The 19,838-nt window shown below is 42.3% G+C and overlaps 1 protein-coding gene across 1 annotated transcript; it reads left to right on the top strand.

The window, feature by feature from the left end:
• The first annotated feature begins 3,464 nt into the window (after window positions 1–3,464).
• Window positions 3,465–19,611, top strand: PSMA5 (proteasome 20S subunit alpha 5). The gene is made up of 9 exons (XM_037152495.2): window positions 3,465–3,615; window positions 7,236–7,302; window positions 10,510–10,636; window positions 12,800–12,867; window positions 13,801–13,908; window positions 14,044–14,102; window positions 14,882–14,984; window positions 15,996–16,082; window positions 19,363–19,611. The coding sequence occupies exons 1-9, from the start codon at window positions 3,587–3,589 to the stop codon at window positions 19,438–19,440; spliced, it is 726 nt and encodes a 241-aa protein (XP_037008390.1). The 5' UTR covers window positions 3,465–3,586; the 3' UTR covers window positions 19,441–19,611.
• The last annotated feature ends 227 nt before the right edge of the window (window positions 19,612–19,838 follow it).

A 19,838-nucleotide genomic window follows, 5' to 3' on the forward strand; every position in this document is an offset into this window, starting at 1 on the left:
GTCCAGTGTCCCAGCAGCAGTCATAGCTTCTACTTCAATGGGATGCTTGCTGTGTCCCTTAGCAGGAGTGCAATCCCTTTGGGGAACAGTACCTTCAGCCCTAGAGATCCCAGATTTGTGGGTACAGGAAGCACAAAATCCTCATTGGTAGTAAGGTAAGTGGGGTTTTTCCTGCATCCACTCCTTGGTAAGTGGCCTCATATATTTTTCCTCCTGAGGTCATACAGCCCTCTGATTTTTAATGTGAATGACACATTCTCAATAACAGCATCCAACTTTTTCAAAGTGTCGCCTCTGACAGGCACTTCATCTGTGCCTTTACAAAGTCACTCTATTCTCTATGACGTCCGCTTTTTCTAGGTGGTGTGATATGGCTAGTGGATGCCATGGTCATGGCTCCATTCCCACACTGCTTTCACCATGAAGCAGGTGCCCTGGTCGAATGCTATGTTATGCAGGATCCCAGGCATTCCATAAGTCCCAAGATAGTAACACTGGCTGAGGATATGGGGTAGAAAGAACCCAGTGTAGTCAACTGGCCACCAAGTAGCCAGTTGGTGTCCGTGAGTAACAGTGCCATATTGGGGGTTCTGCATTGGTCTCTGTTGCTGAAAGGTTGGGACATTTAAGCATCAGTATCTAGATCAGCATTGAAAAGTTGGGGTCCATGCCTTTGGGCACATACATAGCCTCTACCTCTGCCACTGGGCCACTCGATTTATGTGCCCTTATTAGTTTCCTAGGGCTGCCTGAACAAGGTACCACAAATTTGGTGATTTAAACAACAGATACTGTCTCACAGTTCTGGAGGCTACAAGTCTGAGATGGAGGTGTGGGCAGGCTTGGTTCCTTCTGAGGGTTGTGAAGAAAAATCTGTTCCATCCTCCTTCCCTGGCTTCTGGTGGTTTGGTGGTAACCTCTGGCATCAACCTGATCTGTTTTCATCTTTATGTGGCATCGTCTCTGTGCATCTCTGTCTTCACATGGCGTCTGCTTATAAGGACTCCAGTTATATTGACATAGGGGCCCACCTTACTCCAAGGTGATGCCACCCTAACTGATCACATCCACAACATCCCTATTTCCAAAGAAGGTCATATTTTGAGGTATTGGGGGTTAGAACTTCAACACATTATTTTTTTTGAGGGGCTTGCAAGAATCAAGGCTAATTAAACCTCTCAATACCCTTGGCTAAAATTTTTGCTTATTTTAAAATATTCTTACAAAATGTAAAGTAAAAAAAAATCACACACAAGGTACAGCAGACAAATCTAGTGTCTTTTTATGTAAATAACAAATTGTAGCTGATAGAAATTAATGTGGATAGTTGGATTTAGGGGACACAATATTTAGGCAGAGCAAAGGGAACTAGATTAGATTGATTTGAAATCACTTATAAAATTCTCCCCATATTTTCTGCCATCTGAAGCAAAGTGAGCATATACGATATTGATTATGACAATTATGAATATTTCCAATATTCATTGAGCTAGATAGAGACTAGTTCATTTATTTGCAGTAGAATAGAGAGGCCTCTAATCAATAGATGGTAAAGTTTCACATTTTACTGTACTATCATTTAGATCTTTGTGATTCATCTTTAAAATTATTTTGGCAGCTTTCAATTAGGGGATCAATTTCCTTTTTGTGACAAAAACGTGCAAAAAAGGACCAAAATATTTGAGAGCTCTTTCTGTAGGTGACTACAGAACTTTCATTAGGTGTCCAAACGATCTGCATTTCTTCCAGAAGAAAGTCCTCATCTCTCAGTATTTCACCTAAAGAGATTATAACCCACAAACTTCCATTTTACAAAAATATACAAAATAAAACTGCAAGAAAAATTTTTTAAAAAGAAACTAGTTTTAAAGCAAATTTTCAGAGTGGCAATTTGAAAACCAAAATTTCTACTTATTCTAATTCTCCAAGTGACACATATATTAATCTCTAAGTGGCTAGTATGTTTATAGCAATCAATAAATGTTTATTTACTCAACAAATATTCTTACTATACACCAGGTGCTAGGCTGAATAAGACACAGCAGTGGTCCTCAAAGAACTCACATGTCAATTACTCTTCCTTATTGATTTTTATTGTAGTGAAATACACATAGTATTTACCACTTTAACTGTTTTTAGGTGCACAGCTCAGCGGCATTAAGTACATTAGCACTGTTGTGCAACCGCCACCACAATCCACCTCCAGAACTTTTTCATCACTCCCATACTGAGATTTTGTCCCCATTAAACAATAATTCCTCCACTCCCTCTTCGAAAGAGCAAGCATAGTGAACTGAACTACCATTTTCCGATAGGTCAGTTTAGCTGGCCAGAAACCTAAAGGACACCCTCAGAAATCTAGCCTCCCTGACGAGTGCTACCTGGAATTTCTCCTGTTGTATTAACGTGTTGAACCTCTGATAGGCTAGGGACCACAAAACGAAATTCCTATTGAATTCATGAAGGTAGGAAATAAATGATGGGAAAAATAGATATCAGCACCCAAAAGGTGCATTTCTAAATTTCTCCAACCATTGAAACGCCTTGGTCATTTAGAAACCTAATCAAGGGCCAAGTATGAACTTTACATGAGAGATTCAGGCGTGGAGTGATTAAAGACTTGACCAATAGTATATCAACTGGAAATGGACCCCTGACATTTCCCTTTCAGTTATATATCGCCCATTCTTAACTGATTATCTTTTTTGAACAAGTTCATTTACGGTCTTTCTACGAAGCTGTGAAGTTGCTCTCCTACCCTTAGGGAAGGGAAGCGAGCAGCATTAAAAAAAGGCGGCACCCTCAGCCACTTCTTCACGAATAACAGAAAAAGTAGTGAACAATCTTAATTCCTGCTCCGGAGCTGAGATACCTGGTCTAAAACCCGCGTGGACAGGGTTGAGTTGGGGGGTGGGCTACGTAGGCAGAGGTCAGGAAATGCTGGTAGAATTAACTTGACCACACGGAAACTTGAAGACTTTCGGACAGACTACAACCCGCCACTTTTCTCAACAGCCAAGGCAGGGGAGGCTGAAGCGAAATGACTCGCTCACGGCGCACCCCATCACCTCCCAAGTCCGGTCCTGCAGCCCCCTTCAAGTATCGCCTTGCGGAAGGCCGCGCCAGGGCGCAGGAGCGGGGAACCAAAGGACAGCTGAAGAATTTGGAGAAAATAGGGCCGACGTGATCTGGCGAGGATTACAGGAGCCGGCGAGGGAATCTATCAACTCAGGATTCAGACTGCCCAACTCTCACGCTTGCCCTGCAAGAGCAACTTGCAAAGCATGCCGGCTGTTTCGAGGGCTCCTAGCAACCACCTTCGATTTAAAGCGGAAATGCGACCCGAGTCCCGCCCTTCCCGGACCAACCAAAGCCTGGCAAGGAAGCTCGTTGGCCCAATCATCTCAGCGGGAACTGTGTACAACCAATAGGAGGCAGGCACAGGAGGCGGGCTGAAGGGGTCGCGGGCGCACGCGCAGTTGGGAGTGGGGCCTCGGTTTTGTGGCGGTGTTCGCTGAGTGCCGGTGCACTCGTGTTGGCTCTCAAAATCCGCGCGTAATCGCTGCTGCCCTTTCCTACCCTCGCCATGTTCCTCACCCGGTCTGAGTACGACAGGTATGTGCGGCAAGGAAAAATGGGGTTGGGGTTATAGGTGGGCAGGCGAGGGGCCCAGCCTCGGTCTGGGTTCTGCCGTGTCATGGGGCGCTCCAGGAACACGGGCTGGTCTAGCTTGGGGATCTCTTGCCCTCCCAACCTTCCGCTGTGATTCCTCAATATATACTTGTGCCTATCGGCCGTCCTCGTCCTACCGCTGAGTCACTGCTGGGTCCTAACTCAGTGCGGAAGCGAGAAGCCTTGCTTTGTGCTCGGGGAAGGAGGCTGAGGGGTGGTACTCTGACCTTTAACCTAGAGCAGGCCAGAGGTCACCCCCCTACCCTGTTCATCTTTTCTTGCTACCTTTATAAAAAATGTAAACGTGCTGCCTGGGAGAAAAAGCAACTAGAGAATATATACTGAGTTTGATCATGTCAGCTCCTTTTTTCTTCTAGGAAAAGAACCTCGTTTTCCATTTCTTAGTGGTGGGAACAGAGCAGCCTTTCCTTTGAGATGTAGTAGGGCAAGCTGGGACGCACGGTTTTCGCAAAAGCGCGAAGGCAATCTCAGCGGTGCCTGATACAGTGTCTGGAATCTGACTTTATAGGAACTGGTATTTAGAGTGGTTCTCAAAAGTTTTCTCACCGTGCTGATTCCACTAGCCCTAGGCTTCTCTGACTTTTTGAAGAGTTTAAGGCAAACCAGATCTGGTTTCTAAATCAAAATTGAGACTGTTCTATTTATTTTTAAAATACTTCTCAGGGCTTGGAGATATTAAGTAGTATGAAATTGCACATATGCTGCAGACATTTTTACTTTCAGTTTCCGTTTTGCTCAGTTAAGTTTAAATATATCTTTGATTTTTTTTTTTTTTTGGCTAGAAAAGGCAGATGTTTTCTTTGTGCTAGGTGGCTGGAGAAACTGCCTTTCTTGTCAGGTATTCATAGACTCTGTCAGAAGTTCTATCACCTGAAACTACAACTTTATCCTTTTACTGACTCATGTAGTACGTGAAATTTTAAAACTGACATCTTTTCTTGCTGTCCTATGAAATGACTTTCTTAGTCAGTATTTAGCTTCGAGAGCATTGATGTTTTACTTAACTTTATTTTGCTTTGTGTCATTCACTTTTTGTGTCTTCCCAAGGTCTAGAATACAGCCCTTTTTCATTTAAATTTTGGCTGATGTATTTTACTTGACTGTGAGCTGTGTATAAGGCACTGTTCTAGTTACTGACTATAGAGCAGCGAACAAAATCAAAATCCTTGCCCAATACGGGGAAACTGTCTTTCAAAGAACTATTGAAAAAAAATAACTACAGGATGAATTGGACACATTTACATCATTAGAGAAATCCAACACTGGGAGTTTTGATGAATTAATTTCGTTTTAGGGGGTCATGGAAAACTTCAAAAAGGAGTTGATATTTAAACTAAGTCTTGAGAAAGCAAGGTTTTGATAAATATGCACAATGAAAGTCAAGAGTTTTGAGGCAGAGATTGTAGGATGTACAAACAAGGAGCATTGGAAAGCACAGTGCATATTTGAGAAATTCCAGTCTGTGGCACATGATAATGTTTGGGAATAGTGGGAAATAGGGAAAAATATTATGGTTCTAGGTACTGAGAGGTTTTCACCATGAAGCTAATGAGTGTGGGTCTTATTCTATAGGTAACTGGGTGTCATAACTTTTAAGAAGTTACATGGTCATAATTATTACAGAGATTAATGGACTGGCTTAGGGGGAAAAGTGAGTCAATACCAGTTAGAAGGCTGTTGCACTAGTTGGGTGGAAGGTGATAAGGGCATGGAGAATGGAAGAGAGTGTCGAGTGACTGTGTAGGAGGAATTGATGTGCATTGATATGACTTGGCATATGGTTAATATGCGAGAGGATGGGGAGGAATGGATTAGAATGTTTAGAATTTCTAGCTTGGGAAACAGGGAGATGGGAGGTGTTTTAAAATAACACTGAAATGGGAATGTCAGGAGGAGTTGATTTTGCAAGGACGGCTGGATTTAAGGAGAGATTTCAGACTGGAGAATGTCGGATGTTTGGTGCTTTGTAGACATCCAAGGAGGTGCTCAGGAGGCATCTAGATTAACAAGGGAAGAGGTCAGGTTGGTGATGGTGATTTGGAAGTAGGAGGTGGTACTTGGAATAGATGAAGTAACCCTGAAAACAGTCAAGTTTAAGAGGGCCAAGAGCAGAACCCCTGTTATGGAGGACATAATAATATGTCACTAGAGTGAAGTTTCTGAACTAGAATGAAAATACTACAGTTGCAGTAGTACTTTACACTTGACAAAGTTCTTTCACACTGTGTAGTTCAGTACTGATGGCTCTGTGACAGAGGCAAGGTAGGGTTTGTTTTATGTTTTTCCATTTGAAGGAATTAAAGCGAGTAAGTGGTAGAACAAAAACTTAATCCCAGGTCTTCTGTCCTTGGACTTTTCTCCCAGTGATTAAAAAAAAAAACTTCCTTAGAGTCCTAAACTTCCTTTTAAATGCCCTCAGGGATGTTACCTCTGGGGCCCACAGGTGGCTGGGGTGGCAGGACCCTCCTTTCATCCCTGATTTAGCTCCAGTGACTTCTGCAGGTGTCTCCTGGAATAGTTGAAGCTTGGGCTCTGTACTCACATTGCCTAAATTCTAATTCCAGCTCAGCCTCTTACATGCTGAGTGCCTTTGTGAAAATCACTTAACCTAGTACCTCAACTTCCTCATCTGTAAAATAGTATCCTTAGAATACTACTTCATAAGATTGTTTTGAGGATCAAGTTAAGTCATTTAAAGGTTTGTAATAGTACCAGACATATAGCAGTTATGTAGTAAATGTCAGCTTGTATTATTTGTTTTATATTTTGGGGATTTATATACAACTCTTTTAAAAGAAAAGTTTTTGATAAAACAAATTTGAAAACGCTCTGCTATATCATATGTCTCAAAATTCAGACTCCGTAAACCAAGAATCATAACTATTTTCATTCATTTGTTCCAATATTGTTAAAGTGTCCATTGTGTACTGAAAGCTTTTCTAGCTAAGACCATTATTGGTGCCTCTTCAGAATTCCCAACAGGCTGGCGGGAGGTATTTAGAGAAAAAAATCGGTCCGCCATGTAGTTGGTATAAATATGTACTGAGTGAATGAACTGGCTTAGGCTGTAGGGATTACACAGATCTCAGTCTGTTGTTAAGGTAACAGTATTAATTCATGCAAATAAATAGAGCAAACCTGTGACTGACTTTTACTAAAAAGTAAGATATTAACATCAAATGCAATGGGAAGATGATAAGGATAAGTACACATTTTCTTGGGAATTGCCTGATAGTTTGGGGGCATGAATTTACCAAAGGAATTCTAGATTGATTCATCATTGAGGCAGAAGGTCACCTGCTCTCCTTGGGTCAGTTTGAAGACTTTCTGGGAGTGGGGCAGAAGTGTTCTTTATATTGCTTCCATTCCTTGAAAAGCTGTAGTGTACACACACTTACACAAAAGCTACAGATTATTGTGGGCAAGGAATAGTGAAGGCATGCACGTTCTGTGGCCATTCGAGCTGGGTGTCCAGGAGCTTGAGGTTAGTGTCTCTGTGCCTATTTTTTCTGACAATTTTTTATACTTTTTTTAAATTATAGGGGTGTAAATACTTTTTCTCCTGAAGGAAGATTGTTCCAAGTGGAATATGCCATTGAAGCTATCAAGGTATAGTATCAAGTGGCATAACTTTTGAAATTTCATGACAACTTAATGCTTTATTGGTAGACCATTTAGAGTAAAAGTGTTTTCTCTATTCTTTTAGAAAATGTTCTTTACCTCCCTTTAACCAACCACTATTAACCATTTTAGGAGCAATTTCAGTCCCATTCGTAAAGTCTGTTTTAAAACTTTTTGAATAGATAACTGCTTCATAATTATATAAGTAGCTTTGTCTCAGTGGATTGGATGGCTCTGTTTGTGCTCATAATCTTTTTGACTATAAAGGGGGTGGGGTATAGAAGTTCAGAGTTAGCACCTGGGAGATACTTTTAACAAATCCTTCAACTGATTGACTGTATCCTTGGTAAGGTTGTGAATTTGTATTTGACTAAGAGATGTGTTCTGTAATTTAGTAACAAAATTGAATTGTTCAAAATGAGTATTCAAAAAATTAGAAAGTAAGCTAAAGTTCTCACATAGGAACTATATTTGTTGGGTGAGGGATGATCTAAATTCTGTCTTAGGTCATCTAGCATAAGTAAGGCCCAGGCATCGATATTTTTGAGAAATCCCCCAGTGACGCTAATGTCTAGCAAGAGCTGAGAATCACTGACCCAGTCCAGCCGTCACCTTGTGCCTCAGTCTGCGCAACATACCCAGACAGCCTGTTTGTATAGTTCCAGTGACAAAATATTTTCTTGTGATGTAAATCATCCTGTTCGGAAATAGCTCATAATGATTTAGAACTTTATCCTTGTATTGAATCAAAAGTTAAACTTCCTGAAGTGTCCTTTATTTGGTTCTAGTTCTGCTCTTGAACCACACACGTTGTCTAAACTGCTTCCGTAAGACATTTTCTCAAATGATTGAAGAGAACTATTGTGTTTCCTTCTAAGCTACCTCTTCTGGAAAGAGTGCTTGGGCAGAAACAGTTGCCTGAGACTCTGGGAAGGAGAAAAAGAGGTTTTGATTAGCTGGAGACATAGAAGTGAAGGAGGAAGCACTGTGATAGAACGTGGGACAGAAATTGATGGGCCAGCTTCCAGTGCCTGTTTTTACATCCAGTCATCTTTGCCCTGTATTGAAACCATAACATTACTATGAAGTAAGGGGCTACCAGAATTCCAAGCTGTGGCATTCATTTTGAGACCCAGCTAAGACAACAGTTCTGCCCATATATGCAAGTCAAGAGTAATGCTCTGTTTTGGGGGTTCTCCTTTAAGCCCCTTACTGCTAGTAATTTCTAGATTGCTTAGAGATAATGAGATGGTATCTGATCTCCCTAGCCCTAGATAGTGATGTGGCTCTTAATGGATGCAGTTTAACCTTTGTGAAAATTCAGGCTCTTTGGTGTTTAAATAATCTGGCTGTTGCCCCGGCAACTTACGAGTGGCCAATGAGAAAGCGATTTGATAACTGTAAGGATTCAGTAGTATGAAAGCATCTGGAGGGATGACTAAAAATGGCTGACAGTAGAAATGACCCCTTGGACCTACTGTACGGATGGCATGGGTGAGACGGAGCCAGCAGAGGTGGGGGGAATGCCTTCAGAGTCAGTTTCTTGGGGTAGGAGTGAAAATCTGTGTCAGTGTCAGAATTACTGTATTACACTGAGCATCTGGATATTGGTTGCTATTCTAATGAGTTTTATTAAAGAAACACTACAGAGGGTTCACATGTTCCCTCTTTTCCCTTTTCCTTCTTCCTGGGCTGCACCAAAGGGGAGTTTAGGCAAAATTGTAATCTAGAAATACCTGGGCATAATTGTAAGTATACAGAACAGAATTATCTTGATTTTGATGTATTTTAGAGCCTATCTCATGCTGACGTGTTATGCATATGATTCATGGAATTCTGTGGAATCCTTTGCAGGAACAGGCCTCAGGAGTCTGATGCTCACAGTGGCGGCCATTGCTTTGTAGTGCTAACTAACTAAAGACAGTGGTAACTCAGAGGCGAGAGCACAGTCTTAGAAGGCTTTACGAATGATGGGTGGGCTTGGATAGGCAGGGAGACAGCATGAGCAGAGGGGCAAGGGTAGCAGAAAATACAGCATGGGGAGATGAGTTGGGCTGTACCTGAGGGGTTTTGTTGGAGAATAAAGAGTAATAAGGTTGGAAGAGAAAAGTGGAATTAGGTTTTAAGAACTCTGGAAGCTTATTTGGATTTGATGTTACAAGCAATATAGGGAGATATTAGTTCTTCAGAGAAGTAGTGTAATGAAAGTAGCCTTTTATTATGTCTGGCAGGCCATAACGGGAAAGGTATACGTTGGGAGAGAGAAATTGAAGACAGGAGACTGAGTAGGAGGCGGTAGAAATAAGCTATGCAAACAAGAGTAACTAACATTTGTTGTTCATTTTGTGCTAGGCATCATTTTAACCATTTTAATGTATTAATTTACCCTTCTCGGTGTAAGCATTATTATTGTTATCCTCATTTTGCAGACAAGGAGACAGAGGGGATGGGGATGGGGAGATGGAATTAAGCCACATTGTGGACTGCTAGGGACCTCGAAAACTTAGTATTTTTACCATGGTGATAGTTTTTCTTTTTTCCTATTTTTTATTTTTTTAAAGATTTTATTTATTTATTTTTAGAGAAGTGAAGGGAGGGAGAAAGAGAGGGAGAGAAATATTAATGTATGGTTGCCTCTGGCATGCCCCCGCCACCACCACCACCGCCACCACCACCAGGGACCTGGCGCAGGCATGTGCCCTGACTGAGAATCAAACCAGCAACCCTCTGGTTCGCAGGCTGGCACTCAATCCATTGAGCCACACCAGCCAGGGCTTTCCTTTTTTTTTTTTTTAAGTAAGTTATTTTTCTGGAGTTACATAGATTTGAGGAATATCACGTTTCAGAACAGATAAGATAGCAGAGATGAAAAGAAACCAGGTCTAGAAAAAACTAGAATTTTATTACTTCCTTGCCTGGTATGTTTAGAAATTCAGAATCTGCCTCTCTCCAAAACATTGGCATTAAAGTTGATTATTTTCCAGATATTTTTGAGACCTTACTGAACTTCCCCTTGAGAGGCATAAAATTGTGTAAATCAGTGCTCTTGCCATCGAAAGGAGCAGGGTGCTCCATACATGTGCTGGCTGTGGCCGGTCGAGGTGTCTGTCTTGGAAAGACACAGAAAAGTTCCTGGGGGGTATGTGAGACTGTCCTTTGACCTGCACGTTACAACTGTAACATGTTTCTCTTCAGCTTGGTTCTACAGCCATTGGAATCCAGACGTCAGAGGGGGTGTGCTTAGCTGTGGAGAAGAGGATTACCTCCCCACTCATGGAGCCAAGCAGCATTGAGAAAATTGTAGAGATCGATGCTCACATAGGTAAGGAGTAGGCAGAAGCTGCTCTGTAGGCTCAGGCCTGGGCTCACTAGTCTTTGGTGTTCCAAGGGAGGTTCATTGGAGAAGGTCTTAGTCCCTTGTTAGCTGTCGATTTCCAGGCAGCAGGCCAGTGTGCCTAAGATAGGTGTAGGAAGCAGTTGCAGGGCTCGTTTACTTGCTGAAGTTCCTTTCTCTCTCAGATTTAGACTCTGTAAATGTGGTGATTGTTGAAACATGTAAAGGCTGAATCAAAGGCTAGCTCCCTGTGATGGCCGGGTCTTCACTGATACATAACATTAGCCTGGTAGGAAGCCACTGGGAGCTGAGGATTGTGGTGAAGCGGAGGATGGTGTGGGAAGCTAGAGCTGTTCACTAAAAAAGAGGAGTTCTTAAGGATCTTCAGGTCTGTCTTTTTACTCCCTATCTCCCCGTACTCACCCCCCTTTTGTTTTGTCTCTGTTATAATTTCCCTGCCTTAGCTTTAGCATCATTGTAGTGAGTAGTTCTGCTTATTTACACCATGGCATTTTAGTTGGTTGTCCGAATTTTCTTAACCTATCTAGTCATCTAATTATGAAACGTTGGTAAAATAATTGCTTGAAGGCATCCCAACCGAATGCCATGGGAACTCCGGGAGCTTAATATTGTCTTTTCATAGATATAGAAATGGAGATTTAGTCCTTTAATATTAGAACGTTGTGTCAACTTTATGTCAAGTCGCCTGTCTTTTGGAGGTAGATCAGTGTTACTTCATTCAGAAAATTGAGAGCCTACTATGTGCCAGGCGTTGTGCTAGTCAGCGGGGGTACAGAGAGGAATGAGACATCGTCCTTGTCTTCTAGAAGCATACAGTCTAATCATGGAGGTGGACATGCAAATAAGTGCAATTCGGTGACGTTGATATTAAGAATGGCTGCTGTGTGTGCTCATCCGGGGTACAGAGGAGGAAATAATTAGTTTTGCCTAAGGCCATGGTAGTGGAGTGTTCAGAAAAGGATTCCATAAAGGTGATGCTTGAGCTGAGTTGAATTCTACAAGGTAAGGAAGGAAGTTTTACCAAGTGAACAATGTCTGGCTATAACAGAGTAAAGCAATCTGATCAGAGGGAATCAAAAGGAGCAGAGCTTTGCTGTATAAAATGTAAAATACCCTGGCAGAGCAGTTTGATGTGACCGAGAGGTGGACAGGCTGTGGCAAGAAAGGAGTCTGGGAAGGACCCTAAACTTGGTCCTTTTGCATCGATGGGAAAGGTTTTAAGCATTGAGGTAATAACAGATTTGGGTTTTAGAAAGACCATTCTGATAACCATGTTGAAGGTAGAGTGAAAGGGGCCAAGACTGGAGGCGGGGAGACTGGGTAAGAAATTGCTTTCAATCCAAACAGAGAAACGAGGACTTGACCTAGGGCTGGGGCCAGAGAGTGGAGAGGTAAGGACTGACAACAGCCTTGTGAACCAGGCAGAGTTTGAGAGAATTGGGGATATGATTGGTTGTGGGGGCCAAGGAAGAAGAGAGAGTCTAGAAGGGAAGTTACTTGAATTGAGTCTGTGGTATATCCAAGTAGTAGATGCAGTAAGGGGGTCATCTGGCCTGGTTTATAGGTCTGAGACACGGGATTGAGGTGTGGGCTTCAGATTTAGGTTCGAGTCCTGGCATGTAAATGAACAACCACAGACTTATTACCTTGGACCATCAGGCAGACTTGTTCACTAGTATGTTAGTTGGTTTGTGTTTGGTCAGGGAAATGAAAAAGCTTTTGATTTTATTCTGGGGTCTTCCATCGAAGCTCACAGTAAGATGGTAATTTTTTTCCTTACTTCTCCTGTTGGGGTGTTGGTGTTTGCTTAGTTTGCAAGTGCGTCATGGCCTACAAAGAGGATCAAAGGGATGCTGAAGGGTGTAATATGTGGAAATTCATGTTTGATTAGCTGTTTCTTCTCTTTTAGTAGTTGGATTTGTTTGTCATTGTAGATGGTTTCTTATTTGTTTTGTAATAAATTTTACTTGGAGTTCAGTGCAGATAATTTCCCATCTGATCTCTTGGGTATATTGGTGTGGGACTGCTGAATAATGCCCTGGTTCCACTGCAGAATTTCAGTATTTCCTGAGTGGATGAAAGAGTCCTCAAGGATTTGGCCGCTGGGTCACTGTTGCTTTTACATTACAGGTTGTGCCATGAGTGGGCTAATTGCTGATGCTAAGACTTTAATTGATAAAGCCAGAGTGGAGACCCAGGTAAAATTAGCCTCATCTCTGCTTTTCACCAGGGTGCCTGAGCTCCTTGTTTAGTGCTGCTGCAGCTCTGTGGGCTGCATTGCAGGTTCCCTGTGTTCATATCAGATGGAGCTCCTGGGAGTGATTTGGGGAGAACCACTAGTTACCGCTAGTTACAACAATTAGTTACAACTTTTGGAGGCTTGCACGCCAGGCCAGCCACCCACTAGGCACCCAACCATCTCAGCTTTAAGGAAGCCCTGGTAAATAGTACTGACAGTCTCTTGCTCCTTTTTGATCTGCCTTCTATACACAAGCATCATTGCTGTTCCCTGACTTTCTGTGGGAGCACATAGCAGGAGGTGAGCAGAGCTGAAGGACATTATCCACCCAGCCACCTTTGCTGCTGGGCTTGCAGATAACAGCTCTCCTGTGATGAATCATGACAGGTACCAGTTGACAAATGCTGGTCAGGAATACTGAATTTTTTTTTTAACTGAGCACCTGCTGCCTCGAGAGCAAGACTAGTAAGAAAAAGAAATACGTGATGGGTAAAATTTTTTGCACTTATTTGCAAATTTGCTGTCAGTGAGAATAAGTCATTTAATTTGAATACCAATAAAATGATAAGATCGTATCTTGAGGGGAAGTTGCACCCAGCTCTTCGCATTCCTTTTGTGAAAAGACTGAACTGGGTGCTATGAGGGGGTTAACTGTTCTTTGAGGGAGCAGCCCTCCAGTCCAGCATTTCTTAGGGTCCTTTGGGAACAGTCCATCTCAGAGCATTTCGCCAATGTAGCCCCAAGCATTTAGTGTTAAGGAAGAGACCCTGAACTTGAAGCTTTGCTTCCAAGCACAGTTCAAGGGCGGGGCCAGGGATGTGTGCAGTGTGCGGTGGGGCTGCTCGCGGGCCCTTCTCTTTGGAAAGTAGACCATGCTGAGCTTCTCTTCCAGAACCACTGGTTCACCTACAATGAGACGATGACGGTAGAGAGTGTGACGCAGGCGGTGTCCAATCTGGCTCTGCAGTTTGGAGAAGAAGATGCAGATCCAGGTGCCATGGTGAGTGGGGCTTGTGTCAAGTTTCCTGGCTATTCTATGCGACCTAGGATGTTTGTCCTCTAAACATAGCTTTCCTAGCTGCCTCTACCCTCCCACCCAGCCGGTTATTTTAATGCCTCTTGTTTTTTGTTCTAGTCTCGTCCCTTTGGAGTAGCACTGTTATTTGGAGGAGTTGATGAGAAAGGACCTCAGCTGTAAGAACCATTTTGCTATATTTTTTTCTGCTTCCGTTTTGGGAAAATTATTTTAATTTGGGTTGGAGACTGGTAGTTTAAATCAACTGAGATTAGTGTCATAAAAGGCAAAGAGCTTCTAACTCTGTGAAGTTCAGCAGTTCTATGTTGTTGATAGAAAGTCAGGTTTGGGGATCGTCTGAAGAACTCCCCTTTTGAAACCAGGCCTGATTCTGGGAAGAAGTAGGAGGAACTTGGTTCCCATAGTCAGGGGATGTGTTGGAGAGCTTGGCATTGGAGTGTTGCTCTGATCCCTTTCCCAAACGTGTTTTGGACAGGCACACCCCAGTGCCATGTTTATACAGACTACACTATAACTCTCTTCTCAATTCCCAGGGAAACTTTTAGTTTGCTTAAAAGATCAGCTTCCGCCCTGGTTGGTGTAGTTCAGTGGATTGAGCGCGGGCCTGCGAATCAAAGGATTGCAGTTCGATTCCCAGTCAGGGCACATTCCTGGGTTGCAGGCCAGTTCCCAGCAGGGGATGCACAAAAGGCAACCATACATTGATGTTTCTCTCCCTCTCTCCTGCCCTTCCCCTCTAAAGATAAATAAATAAAATCTTAAAAAAAAAAAGATCAGCTTCCTCCAGTCATAGAACATCTTTTGCATTTGCGCCTCCATATTTTGGTGGAGTTTCCTGACCATAGGTCGAGCATTTATATTTTTAGTGAGATGTTTGTTACCTAAAATACCACCATTCTTAAGCATTGTAATCCTCTTCTTTGGGGGGGATTTACAGGTTCCACATGGACCCCTCTGGGACCTTTGTACAGTGTGATGCTCGAGCAATTGGCTCCGCTTCAGAGGGTGCCCAGAGCTCCTTGCAAGAAGTTTACCACAAGGTAATTATGCGTTCTCACTTGTGGTATGTATATCTATACTACATCTGTGCTGATAAACATTGCCACTTTCGTTAGTTTTAAAATCATGATACAGCTTACAGACAGTAAGCTGTACAGATTATGTGAGTTGTGTCTGCACCACCTAAGGTGGAGGATACTGCCCCCACTCCTGAGAGGCTCGTCTCCTCGCCGGTCCATCCTCTCCCTTGCAACCACGTGTAGCACCACCGATTAGTTTTGTCAATTCTTGTACTTTTAATAAATGGAATCATACTATTTTTATTTGCATGTCTGCCTTTTTTCATTCATCATGCTGGTTTTGATCTACTCCTGTTTTTGCACACAGCAGTAGTTTGTCCTCATTGCTGTGGAGCGCTGTGGCATAGATGTACCACAGTTTGTTTATCCTTGATCTTCACAGCTCTCCCCAACAGGTTATACTTTCTCGTCTGCCTCTGGAACCAAGTGGGCATTGGCACTCTTCATCTGTATGGGGTTGGAAGGCCTGTTTTGGGGTAACTTATTGTGGTTGAAGGCTGATGCGCACATCATTCAGGTGTTTTCTACAGAGGTCCCTGCTCACTTCAGCCTCTGACAGTACTGACTTTACATCTGCAGGGAGTGAAGAATAAAACGTAATACAGAAGAATGGACTTTCTAAACCATTGGGCCATCTTCTTAGATCATTTAGGAATTATCACTGATAGGCTATCACCAACACTGTCTTGCTTCTAAGTTAAAAGAAGATATCAAGAGGATAGCCCTTTCCCCTACTTCAAAGGCCACTTACCGTATAAAAGCTGGTAACTTTGTTCTGGTTTAAAATAAGACTTTTTTCTCTGAATCAGTGTATTCTCCTTGTTTACCATTTACTTGAGCTGTACTTATTAAGGTGTATGATCTGTTAATAGTTGCTAAATCATTTCTTCAGGGAGGTATGGGGGGAATCTCTGAAGGGAGGAGAGAGTGAGTATAATTAATGGCTGCTCTCCTCATCTTCTTTGTTTCAAGTCTATGACTCTGAAAGAAGCCATCAAGTCTTCACTCATCATCCTCAAACAAGTGATGGAAGAGAAGCTGAATGCAACTAACATAGAGGTATTTTTCTGTTTTACTGGTTTTTTATTCACATTTCTTATTTCCTGTTACTGAAGATTGAATGGATCGAGAAAAATCATGTTTTTATATGCCCGTTCTTAAGAAGGTATTGGTGTCTTTCGAATAAGGAACTTTGGTAAGGTGGTAATGGCATAGGCCAGAGTTCAGTGAGTTAAATAGTGGAAGGGAGGTGAGGACAAGAGCGCGCTGCTTTCTCAAGACATGTCGGCAGCAGAAGGCAGCATTAAAGAAAGGACTTTGTCTTTTTAAGGATGGGGAAAGACTTGAAAATACTCTGTGGATTGAGAATAAAGTAGTTGATAGAAAAATGTTGGGCCTTGGAAAGCTTGCTGAAAGAGGTGATGTATGGAGAAAGGACGAGAAGGTTATTCTAGGAAAAAGGAACAGTCTTGCGCAAAGGCTCAAAGATATAAAATAAAAGCAGGCATATACGGGAACGTTGGGGCTTTTGTCTGTACACTGGGGTGTGAGATGGAAGATAGGGAGATGGCAAGAGGTGACGCTAGAGAGGCACGGACCAGGTTCCAAGTGCCCTTACTTAGGAGGCTCAGAGCAGATGTGACAAAAGGAGGTGACGATGAGTGAAGATAAGGTAGGTTCGGAAGTGAATTGGGAGAGGGGTCCTATATATTAGATTATGTCGTTAGGGTGGTGGGTGGATACAACAGTCAAATTAAGAGAATGGGAAATACTTGGAAAAGCCAAATGGACAGGCATGAGTAAAGGCATTGCTGAGCTACATTAAAATACTAGCTAATGCCCTGGCTGCTATGACTTAGTGGACTGAGCATGGGCCTGTGAACCAAAGGGTTGCTGGGTTGATTCCCAGTCAGGGTACATGCCTGGGTTGCAGGCCAAGTCCCCAGCACGGAGCGTGCAAGAGGCAACCACACATTGATGTTTCCCTCCCTCACGTTCTCCTTCCCTTCCCCCTCTCTCTCTCAAAATAAATAAATAAAATCTTTTTTTTTTTTTTTTTTTAAGAAAAACTAGCTGAGGCCGGAATCACAAATTGGAAAAGCCTCACAGAGGTTTTTCAACAGTAAAATGAGATAAATAGGAAAAATCTTTCCTATTCATTATGTAAATAAATGTGTCATTATGCAAATGCAAGGGGTTATGTTTACTCATGTCCTGATGAGTATCTTCCTAACGCCAGCCCTTGGTCGAGTCTTGTTAGCATCGATTTGCAGCCTGGTTCTGTGGGGCTGTTCCATTCAGCTAGTCTGTTAGCCCCCATAATGATTATTAGGGAGGACCAGACTGTGAGCTGTGAGTGATTTGATAAGAAATTCTGTGGCCCTGGCTGGTGTAGCTCAGGGGATTGAGCACGAGCCTGTGAACCAAAGGATCGCGGTTCGATTCCCAGTCAGGGCACATGCCTGGGTTGCAGGCCAGTTCCCAGCAGGGGGCCCACGAGAGGCAACCATACATTGGTATTTCTCTATTTCTCTCCTTCTCTCCTTCCCTTCCCTTCTAAAGGTAAATAAAATCTTTAAAAAAAAAAAATCTGTGGGCCCTCACTCTTCTCTGGTTTATTGACCTTCTATGTCTCGTCCTTAGAGAAGCGGTAGTAACATTTCTATATTTTAACAAGCTTGGAATAGAACTCATGACCTATATGGACATGAGTGAATTGTTTTAACATATATTTTGCAAATATATCTGGGACTCACACATTTCACGTAATTAGATAGATCTTTTTCAGGAGGATCTGGTGGAGACCGCCAGCTTTGAGAGAACAGATCTTCAGGAGTTTTTTTTGTCTTTTGTTTTAAACTTAAACCTTTATTCTTTTTAGATTTTATTTTTATTTATATTTAGAGAGAGAGGAAGGGAAGGAGAGAAACATCAGTATGTGGTTGCTTCTCATATGCCCCCAAGTGGGGACTTGGCCTGCAACCCAGACATGTTCCCTGACTGGGAATTGAACCAGCAACACTTTGGTTCGCAGCCCGTGCTCAATCCAGTGAGCTGTGCAAGCCAGGGCAGGAGTTTTAAGATGTAATCTTTTGCTCAATTTTATGTGTACACAAGTTAGGCAATAATAAACATGGAACTGGATTATGCTCATCCTGGAAGTTTTCAAATTATGTTAAATATCAATAATGAATATTACTAAAAAGTGCCCTATTATGTTTAATCTTAAAGTTTAAAAAAAGTGTGAGGAATGACATGAAACCAATTAAATTCAACAGCTTTATAGGCAAAGGAGAAGCGGCACCTCTTCCTCAGCATTGCCCCAGACAGGAACTATGTTGTCAGCAGAGATGATGGAAAACTTGGTTGTTTTAGTAAATTTGAAACTGACCATCTTCTGACCCTAATCTTTCATTGCTTAAATAGATTACAGTCTTGACTGCTGGTTATTATGGATAACTTTTGTCAAAACTGATTTCCTGCCAGTGTTAATAGAATCTTTTCATTGCCAGTCCTTAAAATAATAATAATAATTTTGTTAAGTTGCAGAGAAAATAATACTTAATGACAGTTAACAGTTTTTTGGTGCTTATTATAATGTTCTAGGCCAGGGGTATGAAACTCATTTTCACCAGGGCCTACGTCAGCCTCGCAGTTGCCTTCACAGGGCCGAATATAATGTTAGGACTGTGTACATGTAACTGCTCCTTAGCTAGGGGCAAGGAGGTCAGTGCTACCACCAGGTAGAAACAAGGTGCTGGGCCAGATAAAACAAGGTGGAGGGCCAGATTGGGCCCGCAGGCCTTGTGTCTGCCACCTGTGTTCTAGGCATTGTCCTTAAGCACTTTACACATAGTAACACATTTAATTGTCATAAATTACTCAGTGAATTAGGTGCTGTCATTATCCCCTTTTACCTATGAAAATTGGGGCACAGAGTGGCCAGGTTACCTGCTGTCACACACAAGCTCAACTTGCAAGTGTGTAAATGTGCTTTTAATATATTTCTAAAGGAACCTTTAACAGAAGAAAATACCCCCATGGAACTGGCTGCTGCTTTGTGATCCTTGTTGCAGTAACTTCATGAAGTGACAATGACGCCAAGCATTTGGTTAACTAAGATGTGTGGTTAACCTCAAAATAGAAAATTTGGTCAATAGAATGTTTATTTTGGAGTCAGAGAACTATTTTCAGAAGCTGTTGCCGGAAAGGATATCCCTGGGACAGCAGATCCCTTGGTTCCTGCTGACCAGCTGCATCATCACTAACGCAGCTTCTCTTTCCCATCAGCAGGCGGACTGAGCCCAGCTGATTAACCCTTCACTGTTTTTTTTTCCAGCTAGCCACCGTCCAGCCTGGCCAGAATTTCCACATGTTCACAAAGGAAGAACTTGAAGAGGTTATCAAGGACATTTAAGGAAGTGTGATCCTCAGAGCTTCTCTGGGACCATTTCAGTTCTCCTGATTGCCCTTAACTTGTATTTTCAGCTCCTATTCCTTGGAAAATCTCCACTGTATGTGCATTTTTTAATGATGTCTGTACATAAAGGCAGTTCTGAAATAAAGAAATACTTAAAATATTTGTTAATAGAGTATTCTCTTCTAATGCAGTCTTTTGTTCGTAATGCTTATGTTAGGGGCCGGAAACGAGAGTGGTGTTCATATCTGTGCATTTCAGAATGTCTGTTCTGAAGTGGTCTCAGTGGCTCTCCACCATGGCTGGCAATGAACTCAAAACTAAACCAGCTCTTCCCAATTGTTTAAGATGCTAATACCACTGTAAACCCATTTTAGTCCTGTAGTTAATCTTGAGTA

This window comes from Artibeus jamaicensis, unplaced genomic scaffold (assembly GCF_021234435.1).
Source record: "Artibeus jamaicensis isolate MK-2021 breed Jamaican fruit bat unplaced genomic scaffold, CSHL_Jam_final scaffold_1689, whole genome shotgun sequence".
In the NCBI taxonomy this organism is placed as follows: domain Eukaryota; kingdom Metazoa; phylum Chordata; class Mammalia; order Chiroptera; family Phyllostomidae; genus Artibeus; species Artibeus jamaicensis.

Bases quoted from the DNA above. Each gene is read 5' to 3' on its own strand.
- PSMA5 (XM_037152495.2), top strand. From the start codon at position 3,587: ATGTTCCTCACCCGGTCTGAGTACGACAG. The intron at 12,868-13,800 runs GTAAAATTAGCC...CTTCTCTTCCAG, and splicing joins AAGCCAGAGTGGAGACCCAG to AACCACTGGTTCACCTACAA. The intron at 13,909-14,043 runs GTGAGTGGGGCT...TTTTTGTTCTAG, and splicing joins ATGCAGATCCAGGTGCCATG to TCTCGTCCCTTTGGAGTAGC.